Source organism: Balaenoptera borealis (genome assembly GCF_965194805.1).
Source record: "Balaenoptera borealis genome assembly, chromosome: 15".
Taxonomy (NCBI): domain Eukaryota; kingdom Metazoa; phylum Chordata; class Mammalia; order Artiodactyla; family Balaenopteridae; genus Balaenoptera; species Balaenoptera borealis.
In genome coordinates, this window is record NC_138871.1 from 30,561,362 (window position 1) to 30,587,141 (window position 25,780).

Sequence of the window (25,780 nt, forward strand, 5' to 3'; positions counted from 1 at the left end):
CGGCTCCAGGTGTCAGGCGTCAGAGTCTCAGGACTGGCCACCCAGGTTCTCAGGGTCCACACGGAGTTGGACACCGAGACCGTCCTCCAGCCAGAGCCTCTCCTGAAGAGAGGACCACTCTATGTTCAAGATGCAGCTCCCTCACCCAGGAGGGTTCAGGTCCTCAGCCCTGTGCCAATCAGCCCCCAGTCCTGCCAGTCAAGTGGGGACGAGGCAGGGCCTCAGTCTGGGTCCCAGCATGCAGTGAAGAGACAAGGGGGCTGGAAGGCTCACTCGGGGGCCTCGGGGCCTGGGCCACGGGAACAGGCTCACAGCAGGAAATGGGAGAAGCCCTCCCGCCAGGCTGTGCTCCAGAGTTCCAGCCCGTCAGCCAACAGAGGCAGAGGCCTCTATTTCGGAAACACGATGTTTTCGTGCTCTTTGGTTTTTCTCTAAGTATGTTCTTGCTGCTCTTGTAGATGAAGCCTGATTCCTGCAAGAGATGTCAGCCCGACAGCTAATGCGATGCTCAGACCACAAGAAAAGGGTGCGTTTATCCAGTCCAGATCGTTAAAACAGGGTGAGGAAACAGAGGGAGGGAACCCCAAGAAATCCCAAGAGCATGGGAGACAAGGTCACAGCCAGGGGTCCAGCAGCCCTCCCAGCCTGGAGAGTTTTCCGAGGGGCGCCACGTGCATAAGTGGAACCTCTTCCCGGGCATGGTACAGGTAACTGCCCACCCAAGCAAAGATCACCGTGGGTGAGGCGATGCCTGAGGAAGGAGGGCACGGGGTGGAGGGGCGTCCCGGAAGCAGAACAGGCTGGGTCTCCAGGCAGGCCAGACATCAAGCCTCAAAGCCCCCGCCACCCCTACCGGTCTTACCGAAAGATACACAGTCCCACCGGGAACGCTGCAGAGATGGCACACACCCCGCACACGCGCCCACCCAGACATCCCCTGCACAGTCACCCCATTCAGGTACCACAGAGACACACACACCAACGCCGCTTTGTGGTTCAAACTGTTTTATACTGAAATACACATGGGCTGATCCCCAAATGGGTTGGGTTGGGGGAGAGAGAAATGATGAAAGCGGGGTGACCGCAGGGCTCGATGTCGCCAACACTTGGAGCACGTGCCAGTCCCTCTCTCTGGCTGCCCACCCTGGCAGGACGGTGAGGCCTGGACATCTGGAGACACCCGGCTGAGCAGGGCAGAGGAGGCAGCCAGTCCTGGGCCCGAGGGTCCTCAGCTGAATGGCTTCACCAGCTTCATGGCAGTATAGTTCTGGAGGGAGGGGGGAGAGGCAGGGACACGTGGTGACAGCTGCCAGGGAAACGGAGCTGGGAAAGGTGGCTGGTCCACTCAGCCCCCTGCCTGCACCTCTCCCTCATCACCCCCCAGGCCACACTCAGCTCAACACTCCGCCCGGCCAGCGCTCTCGCTGTCACACAAGCCCACACTCTTGCCTGGGGGCCACAGCGCCTGTATTGCTCTGGCTTCTCCCCCAGTCACTCCAGGGCCCACTCCCAGGTTCTGCCCAGCTACCAAGAGGACTCTGCCCCTGGCCAGGCCAGGCCCGGCCTTTTCCATCAGACAGGTGGCCTGAAGGCACGGCTGTGCTTCTCCCCACCCTCCTCCCACACTCCCCAGCGCGGGAGCCCGGGGCTCGTTGGCCATCATGCTCCCGTCCAAAATGCAGAGAGAGAGTTGGGGAGGTTGGTATAGAGGGATGACCCACGGCGCGGGCTAGCCCTAGAGACGGGTCACCCCTGATTAAGCCCTGGCTGCTGGAGGCCTGGCAGGAATCTCCCCTCCCCACTCCTCCCCCCAAAACCATGAAAACACATACAACACAACACAGGGCTCCTAATTGGGACAGTATGTTCCCCAGCGCCGCCCAGGAAAGCCAACTCTGGAAACAAAGCCGCCGCTCCTTCCCTGCCAGATCGCCTCCTGCCTCCCCACACTGGCCCTGCTCCCGGCTGCCTCTAGGGCAGAGCTGGGAGGAATCAGACAGGCTGGCCTCCCTGTCCCCCTCCCAGGGGAATTTCCAAGAGGGTGGGAGATTAGGCCAACTGGCGGGGAGCCCCTCTGCACCCAGGCCTCTGCCCCCCAAGGCCTGAAAAGCCAGGTGATGGACGGTCACAGGTCTGGCATCCACCAGGTGACTGGGTGACTTGGCTGGAGGCAAGCAGGATATGCCCAGCTTGTAGCAAAGGCCTGCAAGCAAAAGCAGTCTGCAGTCTCAGACCCAGGCTGTCCTACAGCCCTCGCCTAGGATCTAACCCCACATGCCAGCTCTGGAGAGAGAAGGCAGGGTTGGTATTCGAAAGAGGACAATTCCTGAAGATCTCAAAGGAGACTGATGCCGCCGTTGGGGACTCAGGACACAGGGAAGAGGCTCTGATCAGGGCCTGCCCCCAGGGGCCTTGGGATAAGGCCGCCCCAGGGACGAGAAAGGACCACCGGCTGGAAGGGACTGGAAATCTTCCGTCCATCTCCCAGCCAAGCAGCAGGGCCTCCTTCCCCAGGTCCCTGAGGCCTAGTGCCTTGCAGGGGCGGGGCCCAGCTGGCCAGGGCACGGGGCCGGGCACAGGAAGGGTGGTGGTGTTGTTACTTTGAGCCCGCCCCTGCCCTCCCCCCAGCTCTTCAGCAGAAGGCTGGCTTGACATGCAGCACCCCCGGGGAAGGCAAAATCGCTCCCCTATCCACAGTGCTAGTCACAGCAGGTCAGCGCTGACCTATCCCAGCCCCTTCCTCACGCGACGGGAGGGCCTGGCCGAGGTCACTGGGGAGCCACTGACAGAGCCAGAACCCAGGCAACGGCTCCTGACTCCACGTGGAGCTCTGTCCCGCACAGCAGTGATGCTCAGACCTTGATGTTCCCGAGGCAGAGTCTCCTCGGCAGGCCTGGGGCCGGCCCAGGACTCTGCATTTCTTCCCAGCTCCCTGGTGCTGCCGCTGCTTGCTCCTCAGACCACCTCCTCAAGGAGCGAGGGTCTGCACCAGCTCCCCTTTGCCCGCACTCCCCGGCCTGGCCTCACGGCGCGGCGTTAGTCTGTACCCTGTGCGCCCCCTCGCCCCTGGCTTCACTGTGTCTCCTCATGGACCGACAGCTCCCAGGGGCACGGGCCCCGCCAGCCTCTCCCTCACCCACACAACACGCCCTCACCTCCCGGACACACTTCGCGCGCTAATAAGGTCTTCGCCTGAACCAAACGGCGGCTGGGTGTACTCAACGTGAGAGGAGGTATAAGCCTGAGGACAGGCCAGGTGAGGGCCACTGCACCTCCCCAACTCGGCCACCGGGCCGTGCCCCAAGGGAGGAGACACAGGGGACCGGAAGGGGAGTCCTGGGCCCAACCCCTGAGCCCAGGTCACTGCCAGGACAGCTACACTCCCGGCACCACACTTGCTCGTGCCCTTCCAGGGCCCAGCAGCTAACCTTGTACTTGTAATCTGTCCTCCTTTGCTTCAGGAGGGCCCCCCAAACCGAATGAGCTTCAGGCCCCCCCAACCTGGACCCGCCCCTGGGCCTCAGGCACGTCTGGCCAATGGGCCGTGAGTCGTCTTGCTGAGCCTCAGAACGGTCTCGGCCTGGCGCTCCAGGAGACACAGTCAGCAGAGACGTGGGCCCGGCTCGTGGCCCAGCTCATGGTCCTCCCAGCTCTAGACCCTCCTTTGTCACTTAGGGTTCAAGGGGTAGCCGGGGCCTGGACGTCCAAACCTCAGCATCCTTTCTGCTGCTCCCACAGTTCATGATATTAGGGCCTGCAGGGGACTGTTGCGTGGTTTTAACCGTCCCCCTCATAGGAGGCGTGCTCTGCTGGTACGACGCCTTGCCAGCTACGGCGGGAAAGCGCTCTCGGGCGCCTCCTCCTCCCGGAGGATGCACGAAGCAAAGAGCTCGCAGGTGAGTGATTCCCAGAGCACACCGCCCGCTGTGGGGACCGTGCGCTTGGCCGGCGGCCTGGTGCTGACCAGGGCTGTGGGCGGAACCCCAGGCCGGGAGCTGTACACAGATTGCCATGCAATCTGTGAGCTGGTCCCTCTCCTCTCTGGATGTCTGTTTCCTTCCATTCAAATAAGGGTGACATGGAGTTGAGCACACCATTCCTCTACTTGTATACGACTTTGAATTTTCTGTATTAAAAAGTTTCAAAAATGTAAAGAATATTAAAAATCAGGTATCAGCCTGGGGACACTGTGATCCCTTCAAGGTCTGAGGTTCTAGAGACACCGGGGGTGCTTCTGTGAGGAGCAGGGAAGCGCAGGCAGGGAAGGGAGCTCCCGATCTTCCTCCCTTGGGAGGGGCCCACGGAGCCGGGCACAGCAGTCCCCACGCGGGGGGCCCTGGCCACTCTTCGTCAGGCATCAGCTGGCTTCTTAGCAGGTGAAAGGGGCCCCAGTGTTTACTGTGCCCAGTGAGAGGCTCCTTGCCCACCCCCTCCTCGCCCACACCTTGCCCCACGCCCACCCCACCGCAGCAGGCAGGACACACTTTATCAGGTCCCCGGGGGGACAGTGACACCCTCTGCAGCCCCAGGTCCTCAGCAGGTGCCATCCGCCCAAACAGAGGGCCTGCCCCTCTGCTCTGCCATCCACACCTTCCCTTCCCTTCCTGACCCAGCTCCACACCCTCCTTCTAGAAGGTTCCCCTGCCCATGCCTGCCCAAGGGGCCTCGCCTTCTGCCAACCCCTTGATTACATAGCCCCTCAGGGGCTTGCTGAGGATGCTGTGTCTCCCCATCAAGGGCAAGAACTCAGATTCCCTCACTGGACTAAGAGCTCCCCAAGGGTCTCCTACCAGACTGGGGCCTCCCCAGAGTAGGGCCTCTGTCTCCCTCACCAGACCATGGACTCCCCAAGGACAGAAGCTACTTCTCTCCATCAGACACCGGGTGCACTTTGAGGACAATGACAGACTCCCCTGAGACCAGAAGCTGCTGGAGGTCAAGGGCTATATCTCCCACGTCAGACCAGGAGCTCCTCCAAGACAAGGGTCTGTGCCTCCCCACTCAGGCCTGCTTACCGGGAAGGAGTAGACGAAGATGCCCAAGAACAGCAGGAGAATGAAGAGAATGATGAAGAGGACGATGGCGCAGCGGAACCGCCGCCAGAGGATGAACTTCATAGTCTTGTACGGGGAGGTGAACCAGAGGAAGGAGGTGTCAGGGCGCCTGCGAGTGAGATCCCAGAGGTCAGCAGGGTACCTCCCACCAGGGCTGCTCCCTCCGGGTCCTGTTCACAAATCGCCCTGGCCCTCCCCAGTCAGCCCCCCAGACCTGCCCAGCCTCCAGGCCCCCAGCCCCTGTCCGCACCTGCATCCCCCTCTCCTCCCAGCCTTCGCTACAGTGTGAGCCCCGCCCGTGTTGCCCTCCTCTTCTTGGTGCTGTCAAGCCCCGCACACCCTCAGGGACCCAGTTCTCAGCCATTCTGTCCAGGTCACCTTCCCTGCCACTCTCTCCTTCCTGACCCAGGACTTAATCACAGACTAGAGATTTGGGGACTGGGCAGAGCTTCAAGGGGCTCCACGTTAGGTGAGCTATGGTCCATGAGCCCCAGATGAGCTAAGCCACTGGCCTAGATGCACGTGGCTGGTTCACTGTCAGGGAAGGATGGCAGGGAGTGAACCCAGAAACCAGGGTAGGATTTTGTGTCTCAGTAATGGTCGTTTTAACATCTGCTTGCGTGCTGCTGGCTCTCCTGGGTCTCTCTTGTCTTTCCACCCAGAGCCCAGCATCCTTGGGCAGGGATGCTTCTCACTGCTCTGCCAGCCAGTGGCACTCAGGATAGCGCTACAACAAAGTGGGCTGTCTGTGCTAAGTGTGACTTGAGCTGAGCAGGCCGTGGAAAGGGACCCAGCAAATGCAGCCCCGCCCACTCACCCCCGCCCCCCACCCCGAACAGCCATCCTTCAGGCTCCGGTAACTGCCTTCAAGGCTTCTGCATCCACTGGATTGGGATGTAGGCCCCTCCCTTAGAGGCCTGTGAGGTAGGGGAGGCAGGGACTAGGCCCCCATTTCACAGATGGGAAAATTAAAGCTGAAAGGCCTTTTGAAAGCCACATTGACACCACAGGAGAGCCATGGAAGGCAGCTTGGTCAGGGAAAGACCTTGGTCAGGCTCCGGGGCCAATCAGACCAGGTATGAGAATTTCAGCTTCGCCACTTTCCTTGGAATGACCTTATTTAACTTTGCTGTGATTGTCTCCTCATCTGTAAAGCGGGGATACTAATAACGACTCAGCAGGGAAGGTTCCATGACACAACATATACATGCCCTATGACAGCATGCCTGGCCTACGACCAACAGCTACCCAACAGCGCCAGCTTCTGGAACTAGCTGATGAGCCCAGCGTGTCCTGGAATGATGTCTGTCACCTGCCCCCTAACAATGTGTACCCTTGGATGAGTCACACCCCTCTCTGGGCCTTGGGACCTCTGTGAGGCTATACAGTGAGTGTCTCCTGTACTGTGGATACTCCTCCCCATCCCCTTGGGCATCAGGGGTCAGGGGCTGGGCACCAACCTTGGGTCCTCGAGCTTGGGGTTCATGTTGGGCTCATCCCGGCCCTGGCCGGCCGGCCGCTCCTCATGTTCGCTCTCGGCTACAATCTCCAAAGTCATCTCCAACTTGCCCTGAGGGGACAAAGGGGACCTGATCAGAGACATAAAGCCTTGGCCCCATGGCTTGGAGAGGAGCCAGGCCAGGACAGATGTAAAGGTCACTTTATGATTTTTTTGAAAAAAAGATACAGGGTGATCTGATCATAAAAGTACCTGCTCCTTGCAGAACACATAGGAACTACAGAAATGTATAAAAAAAAGGACACTGTCACCCATACTTCTACTATGTAGAGACAAGCACTCTTAATATTTATTCATCAGAGCTATTTTTCTTTGCAAGTATATGAAATATCACACGGTGTATATATGGTTCTATAGCTTGTTTCTTTCATTTAGGAATATATTTTATTATATAATTATATACTCTTTAAAGTTCGCTTTTAATGCTGTATCTATGCAATGGTTGACCATAATTTATTTAGTAAACCAGTTATTTTGGTTCGTTTAGGTTGTTTCCAACTCTTTGTTGTTATAAATAAACCCTAAATTTTTAATTTTATGGGATTATTTCTTTAGGAGAGATTTTAGAAGTGGGATGAAAAATTTCAAAGGCATAAATATTGTTAAGTCTCTGGCTATATATTACTAAATTGTTTCCCCAAATGGTAAAAATCATTAGCCTGCCCAATAGAGGTAAATGAGAGGGCCGTCTCTCTGCATCCTCACTAGCAATAAGTGTTTCTATTTTTAAAAAATTCTAATATAATACATAAAAAATGTTTTCACATTTTAAAGCATTCCTTTATGTAATTACTAGGGGAAATGAACCTTCTTAAATATTTAATGGCCACTGTACTGCTTTATGTATTATCTATGTATGCCCTTTGCTCATTTTTCTTTTGAGATATATTTCTTATTAATTGTTATAATTTGTTATACAACATGGATATTTTATTTCAAGGGCCACTTTAGGGATTGGCTGGCTGCCTGCCATTTCAAAGTACAGTTGACCCTTGAACAACATGGGTTTTAACTGCACAGGTCCACTTATACACAGATTTTTTCAATAAATGTACAGTTGGCCCTCATTTGCAGGGTTCAGATCTGTAGATTAAACCAAACACAGAAGGTGGACTATGAGACTTGAGCATCCATGGATTTGGTGTCCACGGGGGCTCCTGGCACCAACCCTCTGCGGATACCAAGGAAGGACAGTAAACTCATTTACTTCCTCTGCAGAGGAAGGATGATTCTCCACGGTCCCCAGTCACACCCCTGGGCAGACCTCTGGGCAGGGAGAAGAGGACAAGGACAGTCCCTTATAGGGTCCTGCTCAAATGGGAGTGGCATGACCCCTGTCCTCCACAGGAAGCCCAGACAGAGGGGAACCCAGGATACAGATCACTGTGAAGGCCAAGGAGCAGAGTATAAATTAAACAGGGCCCACGGGAGGTTAGGGCATCTTTCGATTTAGATAGGCTTTCCTGGGATACGAGCCTCGAGGAGACGAAGGCTGGGAACTGGCAGGGAAGAGGAACAGTGTCTTGGGAAACAGACAGGGCAGGAGAGAGGGAGAGGAATACGTCTGTGCTCAGCGATTTCTATGGACGAGTCACTCCCGCGTCTCCACCAACCAGAGGGAGCAGACTTACCGCCAGTATCTTCTTCTCACCCTCGTCCGCCACACAGGGCCACCAGCCCTTCACTGTTTTCTGTTCAAAAAGGGACACAAACCACTCCGGGTGGAAAGTGTCATCCAGCTGGTCCAAGGAACACTTCTCAGCTGTCTTGGCAGGCTTGGGCATGCGGTTGAGGTCCAGCTGCAAAGAGCCTGTGGCAGAGGAGGGTGCTTTGGCCCACGCTTTCTCAGTCACTGACAGCCTAGGGCCACCCTGGGGCTGGGCAAGTTCAGCCTCCTCAGCTTCTATCCATGGCCTTAGCCCCATGGCTCAAACTCCACTCCCCGCCCACTGCCTCTCATTCCATCTGTACAGCTTCCTATCCATCTATTCATGCATGCATATGCCTGCTACTGTGCCCTGATTGATTCACCCTTAACAGAACTTCCCACCTGCTCAACTATTCATCTTACTATGCACAAATTCACTCATTCACCCATCATCTACATCCATCAACCATCAACTTTTTAAACTGTTTTTAGTGCAGTAAAATATTTATAGATAAGATAAAATTTGTTATTTTAACCATGTTCAGATGTATACTTCAGTGGCATTAATTACATTCACAACATTTTGCAACCATCAGCACTACCTATTTCCATAACTATTTCATTCCCCCCAAACAGCAACTCTGTACCCATTAAGTAATAACTCCCCATTCCCCTCTCCTCTCAGCCCTGCTAACCTCTAAATCTACTTTCTGTCTCTATGAAAAAGCCTATTCTAGACAGTTCATATAAGTGGGATCATAAAAATTTATCCTTTTGTATCTGGCTTATTTCACTTGGCATAATTAGTTTTCCAGATTCATCCATGTTGTAGCATGTATCAGTACTTCATTCTTATTTATGGCTGAATAATGTTCCATGGTATGTATATACCACATTTTGTTTATCCATTCATCTGTTGATGGACACTTGGATTGTTTCCACCTTTTGACTCTTGTGAATAATGCTGCTCTGAACACTGGTGTGCAGATGTCTTAGTCCCAGTTTTTAATCCTTTTGGGTACATAACTAGAAGTGAAATTGCTAGGTCATATGTTTAGCTTTTTGAGGAACTGCCAAACTTTTTTCCAAGCAGCTGTGCCATTTTACATGCATACCACCAATGTACAAGTGTTCCAATTTCTCCACATCCTCTCCAACACTTGTTATTTTCCATTTTTTGTTTTTGTTTTTGCTTTTTTATAGGTATAAGTGTTATCTCATTGTGGTTCATCCGCCAATTTTTTCATCTGCTCGCCTAGTTATCCAAGCAGCTACCTTTCTATACTGCTTCATCTACTCATCTATTTTATCCATCTTCTCCAAGAATAGCTCCATCTACTGGGTTGAGCTATATGAAAATTCTGGTATTCAACTATCTTTGACATATAAAAACAGCAATTTCATGCAGTTTCACCTAATCCAATTCCAACAACACGAAGTCAATGGGATTGGAGCATAGGTTACTGAAGGGATTAAGTGAGAGAGGTAAATCTAAAAAATATTTTCCAAGGCCAAATTGAAGAAATTCTGTAACAGGGAAGAGCCAAATCTGACTACATGTTGGATCTGTTTCTCTTACTTTAACCTTTGCTTTCCACTGCTTTTGTTCACTAAAAGGATACTGTCTATACATAATGGCCTGCCTTGGGGAACCCTGCCCCTCTGCCTGAATGTTGAACCAAAGTGCCTTTGTTCAGGGAAACATCCAGAACCTGTCCATCTGTGGATGGCTATAAGAAAGAAGAAATTAACACATCCCCTCCCAGAGGCTGGCCATTCCAGGTGATGTTTGCAAAACTTATGGCCTTTTTACTTTACTTCCTCATCTCCTCCCCCTCTTTGTGCTATAAAAGAAACTGGCATCCAAACCCCAATAAGATGGTTATTTTGAGACATTAGTCTGCCATTTTCTCAGTCTGCCAGCTTTCCGAATAAAGTCGTATTCTTTGCCTCAACACCTCATCTCTGATTCATTGGCCTGTCGTGTGGCAAGCAGAGTGAGCTTGGACTCGGTAACAAATTTGGCAAGCCAGCCAGGAGGCTTGCTGCTTTTGGCTAGCCAGTCCCGGTCAGGGAACATTGTGGCAAGGCCTAGCAGATGCCAGGACCATTTGTCCTGAGGATCTTCCCTTCAAACTTCCCTGAAGCGGCGCCAGCTACCGCAGCACTTGGCAGTTGAAGCAAGGAAAAGACCAACTTCTACGAGTCCACAGACTCAATTTTGTACAGTTAGTCTACGCAATTCGGTAACCAGTTCATTTGTTTTGGTCTTGGTCTTGTTTTGCTTTTGTGTATCCTTTCGTGTTGCGAGTCAATGAACTCAACTTTGTAGGGTAAGTTGCTCCGGCGTGCACACTGGGAACATATTTCCCTCTCAATTTGGGCTTTTTCTTTACGGGATAAGCCAATTTGTTTGATTGGGGTACCCTGTTGGAGGGGGGAACAGTTGTTGGACTCTACCTGATTTGGAGCCAGTTCATTGGGAACTAGTTCGTTGGTTTTGTAGGGTAAGTCTACCTGATTTGGGAACTAGTTTGTTGGTTTTGCAGGGTAAGTCTACCTGATTTGGGAACTGGTTCGTTGGTTTTGGTCTTGGTTTTGTGTGCACCAATGCTAGAATTTGTTTGGGCCTTTTGTGTTGGAATTTGTTTGTGTCTTTTGTGTTTTGGTGTTATCAAACTTATAAAAATTGGAAATACTCCATCTATCCTGAAGGAGATCCCTTTGGGGTGTATATTAGATAAATGGGTGAAACATAGCCATGAGCCTATGACTAAGAAAGACATGATGTACTATTGTAATAGGGTGTGGACCCAATATATGTTAGGATGAGAAGAATGATGGTCCCTGAATGGCTCACTCAATTATTATATGATCTCGCAGTTAGAAGTGTTTTGCAAAAGAGTAGGCTGCACCAGCAGTTTCTCCAACTGCTTCCCCCCATGCCACCAACATATTCACCTCCTCCTGTTTCCCCTACCCATGGGGATCAAATAGAAGTTCCTATGACAACCCCCAAGGCACAGGGACCTGGTTTAGTTTCACCATCTAAGACCCAACAGGACACCCAATTTGGACCAGGGGCAACTTCTACAGCAGGGCAATTTCCCCTGTGCCGACATCCTGTAAGAGGCCAGGGGACTCCCTTGGACTTGAGGCATCCGATTCTAATTTCCCCACAGGAGCCCCAGATAACTTTGACAGTGGAGAACAAGTTGATTGACTACCTTCCCTATTTATCTTAAGAGGCTTGTAAATATTAAACAAAGGGGAAACAAATGCATCCTAGGAAAAACTTGACTGTATCTTTGAGATGTAAGTGTTCTCAGGAACGCTCATCTCTGCCATCTTTTTAAAATGCAAACTTTGAAAAGAGGGCAAAGTAATTTAGAAATTGACTTGTCAAGGATAAATTAAAAACCTAAGTGTTTTTTCTGTAAAAATACAGCCATCTAGACAAGTGAACTTGATTTGTTCCATCTGCCAGAAACCTAATTTTAATCCAACCTCTTTTTGTAAACTGATGGGTTTTATGTTGCTGTACATGACTCAGGGCTGAAATTTTGAAATAAGAAATATGATGTCTCTGTTTGTGTCCTTGTATGTGTCTTTGTCTTTGGATAACATTGCTGGGGTTGATTTGCGGATGAGCTCTATTTAATTGGCTTAAAGAAGAATAAGTTCTTACAAACCAAACAATTCTAAATACAAAAAAAATTAAGCTAAATGAATTTCAGGTTCATGTGAACTGAGAAATATTCAGTATTAATGTTTGTTGATCTAATTATTATAGACATGTCATTAGAGTCATCAGCATTAAGTATAATACTTTCATTATGCCTAGGTTTAATATAAGCTAAATAATAACTTGTTATATCTGTTGCAAATTTGTCAGCAAGGAAAGTAACTTGATGTAAAGAAACTTTTAAGGAAAGAAAATGCAAATGAGATAAGAGCTTTAGATGCACTTTTTAAAATAATTATCTTTATCTAAAATTAATCTCTCCAGAGCTTCCCTGGTGGTGCAGTGGTTAAGAATCCACCTGCCAATGAAGGGGACACAGGTTCAATCCCTGGCCTGGGAAGATCCCACATGCCATGGAGCAACTAAGCCCATGCACCACAACTACTGAGCCTCCGCTCTAGAGACCACATGCCACAACTACTGAGGCCTGTGCTCCACAACAAGAGAAGCCATGACAATGTAAAGCCCATGCACCGCAATGAAGAGTAGCCCCCGCTCGCTGCAACTAGAGAAAGCCCACGCACAGCAACGAAGACCTAACACAGCCAAAAATAAACACAAATAAATAAATAAATTTTTAAAAAGTAAAATTAATCTCTGCAGATATTCAACAACGTGAAAGTTAGAATTGTGCCAAAATAAATTAAGTCATGGAAGGTTTATGGGAAGTGGACCCCAAGAAAAGAGTTTTGTACATGGTCAGGACTGACTAAGTTTAAAATAAGTTTAACTGAGTAAATGAATTTTAAAAGTAAGCTGGTGAAAAACTTGAATTTGGCTTTTCTCTCTGTTAAGAAGACAAGGTTTCTTAAGATTCTGAACTGCCTCTGATAACAGATTTTAAGTTTTTCTACCTTTTAAGTGATCTGTTCTGTATTTGCCTTTGAAATCTTTTATCGTTACTTCGGCTAAGTGAATAACTATTGTTTCACAGTGACCTGCAATCCTATCTGACTGTTTAAACCCTTTTGATATTTTTTTGACAAAACTTCACAAATCAGGGGCTTCCCTGGTGGTGCAGTGGCTGAGAATCTGCCTGACAATGCAGGGGACACGGGTTTGAGCCCTGGTCTGGGAAGATCCCACATGCTGCCGAGCAACTGGGCCCGTGAGCCACAACTACTGAGCCTGCGCATCTGGAGCCTGTGCTCCGCAGCAGGAGAGGCTGCGACAGTGAGAGGCTGGCGCACCGCGATGAAGAGTGGCCCCTGCTTGCCGCAACTAGAGAAAGCCCTCGCACAGAAACGAAGACCCAACACAGCCAAAAATAAATAAATAAATTTTTTTAAAAACTTCACAAATCAAATTATAATGAAGTTCCTTTGAACTCTAGCTAACTTTGGGATGCTTCAAAGGGCCCCTGAAACACCCCAAAGAGAGATATTAACTAATTAGGTTCACGTGGTATGTTGAATTACATGGGAAGTGTCAGATAAGTAATAAATCTTCTTAGGTTATACTGTATGGCAAATGATACAGGTATTCTAGAGATTATGTGGAGTTCCTAAAATTTGATGTGTGCTGGTAAAATGTTATCAGTCATAATTCTAGCTATTATCTAAATGTGTTGCATGTCACAGCACTAACCAAGTTAGTCAATTGCATTGTAATCAGATTTAAACGTGCCTTCTTAAGTCTTTCGTCATTATAGACAGTTATGGTTTCACTCTGATGATGCCTTTGTAAAAATGCTTCCTCTTCAAGAAGATTTATGGAAAGGACTTTGGATAAACACGAGTTTCTGGCTTTCAGGCCATAATGCTGAACTGGCTAAGAAATTGAAGAATTCTAATGGGAAACCTGATGGCTTCATAAAGCTGTTAACAAGAAGGATTAGTTACATAGGACTCAGTAAACTGGTGAATATGGTTATAATTTTTATGGTTTCTATCTGAAAAATGACCGGTTTAAATCTGTGTTTTCCAGGTGTAAGGAAAACCTCCCCCTTAAGCTAATTATGACCCAGAGTAATTTGGTAAATTACACCTTTGTAAGCCAAATTGTTTGTACTTTGTGTCTCCCTGCTGCACTATGTCTTTGTCAATGTTACTAGCTGCATTACTTATATCCTGTCTATTTTATAAGACTGTTGTCTCTTACAGTACCCAGTGTGTAAACAGGCTTCCAACAAAACTTCTATGGCTAAACATCTTGAGGAAATAGATCACATTTATAATGTAAAATAATTGTAATAGTGTGATTCTAGGTACGGGAAGAAGCAACAAGGGAAAATGTCTCCTGGATCATAATTAGATAGGGGATCCAGAGAATCTTTAATTATCAATAGGGCCTAATCCAAAAACTAGCACTTGGAGTGACATAACAAGAATTTTCACCTGATCTGGGATGAGCCTCCCAGCGCTGTGGGACAAAAGTTGATCATGAAATGTCTCCCAAATGTTGGTCAAAATCCTGACCAAGAGGAGAGGATCTGAGAAATTGAATATTTCCTGACACATCAGTCATTAGCGATTGCAGCCTTCCAACATGAGCCGGTGAACACTGAGGAAACTCAGGATATGAGAATACAGGATACAGGCCCCAGATAGCTAAGGTGCATATCAAGGGAGTGATTTCAGTGAGCCCAGACTCTTGCATTTTCCCATACATAGAAAAGCGCTAAATTCCTTAACTTGAAGTGCTCCCTCCCAAGCTTGAAGCCCTCAAAATTCCCACTGAATACATCATAACTCTCAACTTTTAAACTGTGAATATTTTTTAAGGCTACAAGTGTAAAGGAGACACTTTCCAGAGAGGAACAAAAGAAACAATGTTTGGAACACTGACACCGATGGACACTCCCAGAAAGATCCATCTGATGAAGCAATTAGAACGGTCATCACCCCTTCTTCCACAAGATTGTGGAATGGATATTGACAGTGGGGAATTGTAACAGGGAAGAGCCAAATCGGACTATATGTTGGATCTGTTTCTTTTACTTTAACCTTTGCTTTCCACTGCTTTTGTTCACTAAAAGGATACTGTCTATACGTAATGGCATAATGTCTATACATACTATCTATACTCAGGGAACCCTGACCCTCTGCCTGACTGTTAAACCAAAGTGCCTTTGCTCAGGGAAATATCCAGAACCTGTCCACCTGTGGACGGCTATAAGAAAGAAGAAATTAACACATCCCCTCCCGGAGGCTGGCCATTCCAGGTGATATTTGTAAAACTTATAGCCTTTTTACTTTACTTCCTCATCTCCTCCCATTCTCTGTGCTATAAAAGAAACTGGCATCCAAACCCTAATAAGATGGTTATTTTGAGACTTTAGTCTGTCATCTTCTAGGTCTGCCGGCTTTCCAAATAAAGTCGTATTCCTTGTCTCAACACCTCGTCTCCTATTCTTTGGCCTGTCGTGCAGTGAGCAGAGCAAGCTTGGACTCAGTAACAATTCTTGAATACCATACAAAGGAGATTAGGTTTTTTTCAGTGTGGAATGCTCAGTTACTGCAAGTATTCATTGACTGGATCTATTTTTCTAGCTTTCTTTCTTTCCATACATCTATCTGCTTTGACTTAACTATCTACATCCCTCTAGAGCTACCATTTGCTGAGCACTGTATCTATCCATTAATCAGGTCATTATTCTATCCAGCATTTGTTCAACTCTATCAGCATTCATCTATCTATCCACCCATCTACACATCTCTCCATCCCTCAACTACAGACGAATGTTTATTTCCCATTTTAAATATGATCCCAAGATAATATTAAGTAAAAATCAGGATATTAAACTATATATACTATATCTACATAAAGACTGTAAGGAAACATAGGATTATTTCCTGATGGCAAAATTACAGATCTTAACTATTATTTTTAAAATAAAAGTAATAAGTACTCAAAAGAAGTAAAATATGTAATTAGAAAATACATTATGAAGGGGGAAAAAAGAAATCTCTTAATAATACTGTAAGTTGCTAAAAGAGTAGATCTTAAAATTTCTCTTCACAAGAAAAAAAAATTGTTAACTACGTAACTTATTTTGGCTATCACTTCACAATATATACAAGCATCCAATTAAAAAAAAAGAAATCTATGGAGTTAAAAAGTAGTAGTTTTATTTTTAAAAACAAAAGCTGATCCTGTTTAATTTTATTTTGGACACTGTTTTCTCATTCAATAAAATGCAATTTTTTGTTTGTCTTTTTAAAATTGATTTTCTAAAGCCTCACCTCATAAAGGCAAGATTGATAGACTGATGCTAAAATAAATTATTTAGTCTGTAAGCAAAAAAAAAAATTCCATAAAAATGTGAAAAGCAATTGAAAACTGGAGAAATTATTTGTAATGTGTCCTTACTATATAAAAAGCTCTGAAAATCAACAATAAAAGAGGACCATCCCAAAACCATAAAAAAGAAAATCCCATCAACAATATGGATAACAAACATATTTTTAAAGTTGTACCTTACAAGTAATGAAGAAATGCAAAGAAAGATAAAAATGAGGTACCACATTGGCAATTTTTTTTAAAAAAAGATAACACTGGCAGCAAAAATTTAGGAAAAATGGTGTCCTTAAGGCAAACAGGGCACAGGTGAGAATATAAAAATGTAAAATCTTTCTAGAGGGCTATTGAACAAAATGTGTCAAAACCCACTAAAATGTACAAAGACTCTAAAAATCTGCTTCTTAGAGTTCAGGAAAGATACGCACAAAGGGTCCAAAGATGTAAACCTAGGCTGTCACTCACGCAGGAAATCCTAGAGATGAGCCGAGTACGCACCTAGGGGGGACTAGTGAGGGTCCGATGGGACATCAGGCGGGATGTTAGCACCATGATGCAGATACAATGCAGATGGATAACTTCTGACAGAAAGAATGTTTTTAATATATTGTTTTCCCCAAAATCAAGATCTAAGACAGTATGTGTAACATAAACCAATTTTGCTATCTATATGCCATATATGCATGTGTATATATATGTATAAAATACACATATAACACATATGTGTTTGCTTGTATAAGATACATGCCAAAATAATAATACACGCCAAAGTGAAGGTTATCTTAGTTATATTAGTGAAGGTTATCTCTGGGTAGTGAGATTATAATAAAATAGGAAGTGGGGCTTCCTTGGTGGCGCAGTGGTTGAGAATCTGCCTGCCAATGCAGGGGACATGGGTTCGAGCCCTGGTCTGGGAAGATCCCACATGCCGCGGAGCAACTGGGCCCGTGAGCCACAACTACTGAGCCTGCGCGTCTGGAGCTTGTGCTCCTCAACAAGAGAGGCCGCGACAGTGAGAGGCCCGCGCACCGCGATGAAGAGTGGCCCCCGCTTGCCGCAACTAGAGAAAGCCCTCGCACAGAAACGAAGACCCAACACAGCCATAAATAAATAAATAAAGCACACAGGGGAATTAAAAAAAAAAATATATATATATATATATATATATAAAAATAGGAAGGGGAGGCATTGGTTATCTCCGGTTTCTAATTTTGCCACAGGAAATATGTCTTCCAGAATAACAAGTAAAAGAACAAAAGTCCAGCTTGGTGCTATGATTTTGACACCCTGAATCTTTTCCAGGGAGCTGTGGAGCAGCTCCCGGTCCTCCAAGTTCAGGGGACCAGGCTCGGGGCCGGGGGGAAGTGGGGTGAAGAGCAGCCCGACGGGCAGGCAGCCCTCCTCCCCATTCCTGCCCGGGCTGCTCCTCAGGGCATCCTCTGCCGGGGCCCACGAGCTCGGTGACTTCTGCAATCACGGGCCACCCAGGGAGGGCTCCAGTGATTCGCCCAAGCCCGCCCTGCCCCCAGGTGGCAGAGCAGAACTGCAACGCAGGACTCGTGACTTCCTGGGCCGCCTTTCTCACAGGTTCACTATTTCTCTACCGAGGTGAAATCCACATGACAAAATGCACCATTTTAACCATTGTAAAGTGTACAACTCAGTGGCGTTTAGTATATTCACAGAGTTGTGAGACCACCAGCACTATCTAATTCCAGAATATTTTCATCACCCCTAAAAAAACACCAGACCCACGAGCAGTCGGTCCCCAACCTCCTCTCCTTCCAATCTCCGGCAACCACTTTCTGCCTCTGTGGATTACGTATTGCGGACATTTCATGTAAAGGAATCATACGATATTTGTACTTTTGCGTCTGGCTTCTTTCACTTGGTGTGTTTTCAGGGTTCACCCCTGGTGTAGCATGACCTCATTTCTTCTTGTGGCTGAATAGCATCCTATTGTAGGGATAGGCCACATTTTCCCAGTGAACTTTTATAGCTGTCATGGAGCTGCTACTCAGTCCAGCCAGCGGGCCCCACACCTCACCCTGTGAAGGCACCATCTCCACCTCGTCCTCCAGCCCAGCGCTCCCTGTTCCGCAGTCAGAGTTGCCGCACACTTTCCCCCAGCAGAGTCCTGCCCCAGGTGTGTTCATTTGCTCAGTCTCTGGGGCACAAGGGCGAAGAGAGCCTTGAGCCACTCACTCACTAGACTGAGGTGGCAGGGATCCTGTCACGAGAAAGGCCAGACAGCCAGTGACGGAGCTCCTGCTTGCACTGCCTTCACCCTGCGCTCCCCTCTCTTCCTTCCCTGGGTGCTACCAACCAACACGGCCCAGCGTTCAATGCCACCTCAGCTGGCAGGCCACCCTGCTGGTCACCCTGGTCACCCTGGCACTACTCTGTGTCACCGACCTCACTCAGCACCAGGGACCAGTGACCCTGAGCTCCCTGATCCTCCTGCCAGCCTTCCCACAAGGCTTGAGAGAGGCACACAAACATACAGCAGGGGTTCCGGGGCAGCCCCGACAGGCAAAACGGTGCTGACCGGAAATGGTGCTCACCCAGAAAGTCATCAAAGGAGAACTTGTCGTTGTCCCAGATCTGGAATACCACTCGGGCGCGGATCTTGCTCTCTGTCTTGTCCAGACTCCAGAAAGCATCCTGGCCCAGAGGAGAGGCAGAGGAGGAAGCAGGAGAGCAGGATTAGAGAGGAGCAGTGGTCCCTTCTAGCCTGGAAGGCTGCCTGGAGGAGGCAGTGGAGAGGGACGTCCCTTAGGGATTTGCCAGAGCCAGGTCCTGGCAGGAAGACTGCTGAGACCCCAGAGGGCCATGTTCAAGGGCCCAGGAGGGGACCATGCAGGCTCACTTGACATAAGGTAGCTCCTTTAATCCTCGCAAGTCCATGAGTCAAGGTTCTCATTGCCGTTTTACAGATGATGTAACAAAGGCTTGGAGAAGTTAAGAATTTGCCCAAGGTCTGACAGCTAATAAAAACAACATTAATATGCACTTCTTAGGCATCATCCTCTTCGCACTATGAAATCATTTATGCTTCCAACGACCTATGAGGAGATACTATCTTGAGGAAACCAGAGCGAGTAATTTATCCAAGTCACCCAGCTGGGAAGTGGCAAGCTGGATTCCAACCCAGTCAGTCAGGTTCAAGAGTCTCTTAATCCTGCCCCTGTGATCTTGGGGACAAGGTGGGCTGGCTGGGAACCTGGGTGTCAGGGGGGATCCCCCGACACACCACTGCAAGGGGCTGGCACTGGGGGCAGTGTCCCCAGCCCACCCCACCTTCCCCTCCAAGAGCTTGCCCCGGGGCACATCGAAAGCTCCCGGCGCTGGGAAGTTCACCAGCCCACTGCTGTCCCCTCCCCGCTCCCTCAGACCAGTCAGCCTGGAACAGCACTGTCTTGGGCTTCTCTCCACCAAGGCCTCGTGGAGCCACTGAGGGCTGGGGACGGGCACGCTGAGGCCTGGATCCGCCCCTGGGTCCAGTCACACTCAACCCAAAGGACCGTCCCTGGGGCTCTCCCACTCACACCTATTCTCTGTCCTCTCACTGTAGCTTTACCTGAGTGGCTGGCAAGGACCCACTGACCATCCCGCAGATGGCGGGTGCCAGGTCACAGCAGGGACCTGGACCCAGTCTCAGGGGGACAGACTCCACGGGAGTCGGGGAGCACTGCTGACCACACAGGGTTTGTCTGGGCCCAGGTGCCCTGTGTACACAGCCTTGGAGGCCACTCCAGATCACGCGGACCCCACAGAGGTCCCGTGACCAAAGACCGTGGCCAGTGCCCCCTGAGGAATGCGAAGCAGTTGGCTGCAGCCTGGACTGCTGCCTGGGTGGGTGAAGGGGCTCAGGTCCCCACCTGGCCCCTCACTCCCGACCCCCATCTGGTGCCTCCCCCTTTTCCGGGCCCCAGCCCTCCTGCAGGTGCCTCCCTCCTCTGGCGGGGCTTTTATGGCCAGCTCTGCAGGCCCGCCTGTACAGGACGCCAGCATCCTCCGTGCCTCTGGCCGGCCCGGTTTATGGGCTCAGTAATGAGCCAGAGGTTCAAACAGCCCCTGGTGGGAGCAGCTGGGCTGGGGCTCCAGCCTGGGGATGGCCCCCCAGGTCCCAGGCACTCATTACGTTCCCAGTCTGGGCCCTTTTACTAGCTGTTTATTTGCAGGGTGGGTGCCTGACGCACAGGCCGGCTCCGGTGGGTGTGCTGGGCTCCAGGTGGGGAGCCGGCCGGGGCAACCAGCGGTGGTTCAAAGCCGCCGGATGAAAGGAGACCTTGTACTTTACAACAGTCTCGTCTGGTTAATGGGGTCCCTGGAGGGCCTGCCTGCCAGAGGCGCTGAACCCCTCGGCAGAGGGCTGGCTCTGCAGCAGGACCAAGGAGCCCAGAGGTTGTGCAGTGCCCCTGCACTAACCGCCCCCCGGTTTAGTCCCCTAGCCCAGACCAGCTAATTGGTGCCCCACTGTGGGCACGACTCCCCCTGCCTCCCAGGGTCCTTTCTCCCAGAGGGACCCGATGGCCCCGTCTCGGGTCAAGCCAGTTCCTCCCTCATGTTCCTGGTTGGCTTCAGAACCCCTTGACTGTTCTCAACCTCCTCTTCTGACCTCTGCCACACCCCACCTCCAGCCACCCTCTCCGGAGCCTGGCACCAAGCGGTGGGGGAGTCCCGTTCCCTCAGCCCTCCCCACGCCGGGCGTGCCTCTCCCAGCCTCCTCGACGCCTCCAGGCTCATTCCCCATAGCCTTCGCATTCTCCCAAGGCCAGCCCAGGCCTGCGGGCCATCGAGCCAGTGGGTCGGTTCCCTCAGCCCCTCTCTTCCTCTGGAACTCCACTGTGGGTCAGCTCAACTCTCTCCCTCCTTGCTGGTGTCTAAAGGGCAGAGATGAAACCCCACTGTTGCCAAAATGGAGCCCCCTCAAATTCTTTATCAGCAATCCCCATTGGGCCCTCAGAACTGCTGGGTACCACCAATTAGCTCCCTCTCCCTCTGCCTTTCTCTCCCCCTTTCTCTCCTTCACTCAATAATAGCTGCTTCCCGCCTTTTGTCATTTGTCTCAAATCACCTGCCACAGTGCCAAGAGAGTCTCTCTCTTCCTACTTTGTAGCAAGGACAGAAGACTCTGCTCCCTGCGACTCCTTGCACCCATCTCCACCTGTCACACCAGAGAGGTGGTCCCGCCTCCCGTGTTGGGCCGATTGGCATCTCTCAGCCTCGCTTCCCCAGCCACGCCTCGCCCCGTGCAGGGCTTGTTGAGCACGGGAGGTGGCCTGAAGAAGGGCCCGGCCGCCCTTCCCCATTCCCTCCGTCCACAGCAAGGACGGGCACTGTTTGTTTGACTTGGAGCTCTCCCCAGCAAATGCAGCATTTGGTTTGTTATGGAAACATCTTTTGATAGACAAACATGCTGAACAAAGGCAAACAAGATTAAACCTACAAATAGGCTAGGCTTTCCTTGACTGCACAGCGCCCAGGGCTGTTGCTAAACTCTGCTTTCTGGTAGGCGTCCCTGGGTGAAAGAATCCATTTAACCTTATTTAACCCATATTTTCTTTTGTTTGATGGTTTCAGAATGTTCAGCGGAACATTCTGGTTTCTCTGAAGTGCAGATGATTCTGTCTGTTGGGTTAGGAAGGGGTCATGGGGGAAGGATGTAATGAAGGGAATAAAGAAGACCTAGACAGCCGAGGTCCATTACGTATTTCCCTTCTTTAAGCCACACAACCGTTCAGGACAGAAAGAGGAGTCACAGAAGCTTTGCCTTGAAGCCCTGCGCCACCTCTGGAAGGAAATGGGACCAGCAGGACCCAGACCTCCAGAGAGGCGTTCACCCTGTGGAGCAGGAGAGCACGTGCAGGTGGAACTGATTCTAGGTGGGACGCGGTAGTTAGAAGCTCCAACAGAGGGGCCCTCCGCCTCCAGAAGTTGACTGCCTCACTGTGCTCTGGGGGCCGCTCCCTACGGGCAGGCTCGGGGCCACCACCCGCCTTGGGGCCTGCCTATTTCAGGAGGAAAGAGTTCACGGCCCAGATGAGGCCTCAACTAGAAGATGCTATCCCACAAAGAGCTGAGGTCTCTGGAGCTGCCCCTCCCCCCGGCTGATGCACCGGCCTCCCCAGGTCTGAGAGATACTAGCCTGGACAGTGGCCCCAGGCCCCAGGCACAGAAATGGGAGGAAGGGGGAAGCAGCAGGGACTTGGCTAAGCAACACCCGATCCTACTGGGTGGCCGGACAACCCAAACCGCAGGCCAGACAGCCCTCTGGGGCCGCTTTCCCTAGGGGTTCTGCCCCACCGCTCTCTGATGACCGTGCTGGCTTTCCCTACCAATGTTCTCCCCACTCTGAGCCCATGGCCCTCCCTGCGGCTTGGTTTGTTAGGATTTGGACTTAGCTACATACAGTGGTTGCAGCGCTGGCGTGGGGGAGATTGTGGGATGGCAGCAATGCTAATGATGGCAATGATGGCAGAAGTAGGAGGAGTGGGCACGGTGGACATGGTGGTGGTGGCGACACTGGCAGTGATAGGACAATGGTGGTGGCTGGTATGCAGCGATGGCCGAGGTGCTTCCAACAATGGTGGGGCAGCGGTAAGAGTATGACAGTGACACGGCTCTAACCGTCATCAGGCTGATATTTGACAGCCCTGGGACTAGCGCCACTGGGGACAGGAATGACACTCACCTTCTTGGAGACAGTGCAGACTTGCTCAGCTGGCAGGTAGTCAAAAGGGAAAATGAACCTCCAGTTAAAGTTGCCTTCACCTCCCAGGGACCGATAATGCACATCTGTCTTTTGCTTGTGTTCTTCAAAGCCAACCATCCAACTAGACATACACATTTTAGAGAAAATGGCTAATTAAGGTCTCCACCACAATACACAGCCTCAACTTAAGCAAACCAGGAATTAAGAAGGTCATTGAACTTGGTAAATGATAAAGGAAAAATAAGTTGATGTACCAAATGTGCCATAAATTTCAAAATGTTCTAACTTCTCTCTCGAGGGACATCCTCAAACCTTGTACATTCAACGCAAAGATTAATGTGGAAGAAGAAATCTGGTGGGGGTTGACCCCCCAAAGGCAGAGACCACTCCCATAAGGCCATCCTTCCTTTCTTGTTCTCCCCCTTCCCTACACCAGAGTTCCCCCTTTCCCAACCAACCACCACCCCCGAGGGAGCAGGGGCGGCACCGTGGAGCCGGGACGGGTGGGAAGGAGGGTGACTTCCTACCCTTTCACGTAAATGTCGCTCATCTTCTCCCCGGTGATGCTGAGGTCGTCCAGGATCACATCCTTGGTGTTCCAAATAATACAACGCAGGAAAAACCTGCAGAGAAGGATGACTCAAATCCCCGTGGATTTCCCACCAAAGGGTGGGCAGTCCTTGTCCAAGAAGCCAAGAAGTCAGCTCACCCAAGACTCTGCTGCTTGCCTGGCTGGACGCTTGGCCGGGCCCGCACAAGAGTGAGGCCCGAGTGGCCCAAAGCCTGGCCCAAGAGCCACCTCCTGCTCCCACCCGCAGCACCTACTCCACCACCCTGCTCAGCTCTGAGCCTGGGCTGGGGTAAGTCACCTTCTGGCTCTCCGCGGGGTGATGTTGAAGGGAGGTCCCGGCCGCCCCAGGGCCTTCGGAAACAGGTCGATCCACATCTGCAGCTTCCCCTGGGGAGGGAGACACGACCCTGCTCTCTCGCCACCCTTTTCATTCAACCAACATCTCCTGACCACCTGCTCTGCACTGGATACTTGGAGCACAGGACAGAGAAACCCCAGGCCCTGCATGGAGAGGCTCAGCACCCTGTAGGGGAGGTGCCCTCAAGGGGACTATAGGGCCAACCACAGGGGTGAGCCCACTGCCCCACAGGCCGAGGACTGGGGTAGCACCTGGGGATCAGGGGTCAGGGCAGCTCTCTGGAGACAGCGAAGTTTGCTGAGTCTCACTGTGCCAGGTGGAAGAGGGCGGGGGGCGTTCGACCTTGGGGACGGTGTACACAGTTGTGGAGGCTCAGAGAGCATGGTTTAGTGATCGGGGCTCAGAGGGTTTCCACGACAGGAAACCACTCTACCTGCCACCCCTTAGCTCCCTCTTTCTCTGCGAGCCGGCTGTTACCTCTGTCCCCATCTTACAGAAGAAGGAGCAGGGATTGACCTAACTTCTTCTGGTTCACATGAGCGTGAAAGAGCTGACATTTCAACACCTGCAGTGCCACTCTGGGGAGCTGGTGGCCACGCCGCCAAGGGGAGGAGAGCTCAGCTCCAAAGAGCAGAGGGGAGGTTCTCTGCATGTCCACAAAGGCACCTTCGTGCCACAAAGGCTGCCTCGGCCCATCTCTGCCTGCAACCTTTTCTCTCCTCCTCCTCCTCCTCCAATCCCCTCCAGGAAGCCTCCCCATGTCAGCCCTGGGCCTGCTGTCCCTCTGCCCTCCCCCCTACTGCCTGGGAGGATTCCCCTGGCCCTCCTGATGGCTTCTCTGCCTCTCTGTCATAGGCTCGCCCTGTCTGAACTCCCCACTGCCCAGCACAGGGTTGGCCATCTGGGATGTCACTGACTGATGGCAGGGGAGGACTCCCTGTGGCCAGGCTGAAACAGCGAGGCATCAGAGTGACTCGTGGGCAGCCAGAGGTCCAGCCTACACGGGGATGGAGGAGGAGCCTCATTCCCCAGGCCCTGAGGCCTGCAGGCAGCCAGGGGAGGCCAGGCTCAAGAGGTCCCCTCGTAGGCCAACAATGGTAACCATTCAGGCTGTGGAGAAACTCCACAAGGAGGGATTAGCCAAATCCTGAGGTCTCCACTGGTACTTCTGGGATATCCAAGCTGTCCTTGGGGCGGGGTAGCTGAGGGTCAGGGGCTCTGGGGCCCGAGGGTGGAGGTCCTACCTGCTCGATGTCCGGCTGCAGGGGACTATAGAGGGGCCGGGACTCCACGTGCTCAGGGACCAGGCCCTGCTGCTGCAGGACATGCAAGGCCAGACGTTCCTCCACTGGGCCCAGGTGTGGGTTCGGGACCCTGCCAGCCTCTGCCCCAGAGAGGAGACAAAAAAGTTGCCAGGACTGAGTGAGCAGGAGACGGTAGGGGGGCCTGAGGGCCTCGGGAAGCTGCTAACCCTGCAGCCTCACCCCTAGCCCAGACACACTTCTTCTGGCCCTCACGTCTCATTCTCCGTAGGGGAAACCTCGTTGTCCACAGGCTCTGGGCTTAAAATCCAGATTCCCCATTGCCATCAACTCTACCAAGCCTCTTCTGTAAGCTCTCCTTCCTTTTTCCTACCCAATACCAATTCTCCCCACCCTCCAAAGCCCACCCCTTCCAGGAAGCCCTTCCAGATTGCTCTCAACTCTGAGGCTCCACAAGCTCTTCTCCCAGATTGGGCATCTAAGTGCTCTCAGTAGTATTCTCTGTTTCATGCAATCTCTTTGATTAGTAGCAGTGGCTAAAATAATAGCAGTAACAGAGAACACTTATAAAGCAGGAGCCAGGCACTGTTCTTCATAAATATTAACAGGGCTTGATCTTCAAAGTAACCCTAAAAGGTAAGTGCTATTATTAGCCCCATTTCACAG

At 50.8% G+C, this 25,780-nt stretch overlaps 1 protein-coding gene across 23 annotated transcripts in view; it reads right to left on the minus strand.

Annotated features, from left to right (window-relative positions):
- Positions 1-988: 988 nt before the first annotated feature.
- DYSF (dysferlin) overlaps positions 989-25,780 on the minus strand; it is a 231,080-nt gene continuing 206,288 nt past the window's right edge. For all 23 annotated transcript variants that reach the window (XM_082356259.1, XM_082356258.1, XM_082356261.1 and 20 more), the window contains 9 exons: positions 25,097-25,236; positions 23,793-23,881; positions 23,451-23,546; positions 22,903-23,044; positions 18,770-18,869; positions 8,205-8,383; positions 6,515-6,624; positions 5,016-5,163; positions 989-1,267 (listed from right to left, as the gene is read on the minus strand). In XM_082356259.1, the coding sequence (XP_082212385.1) occupies positions 1,229-1,267; positions 5,016-5,163; positions 6,515-6,624; positions 8,205-8,383; positions 18,770-18,869; positions 22,903-23,044; positions 23,451-23,546; positions 23,793-23,881; positions 25,097-25,236 (1,043 nt within the window). In that variant the 3' untranslated portion in view covers positions 989-1,228. The remainder of the gene's footprint in view (positions 1,268-5,015; positions 5,164-6,514; positions 6,625-8,204; positions 8,384-18,769; positions 18,870-22,902; positions 23,045-23,450; positions 23,547-23,792; positions 23,882-25,096; positions 25,237-25,780) is intronic.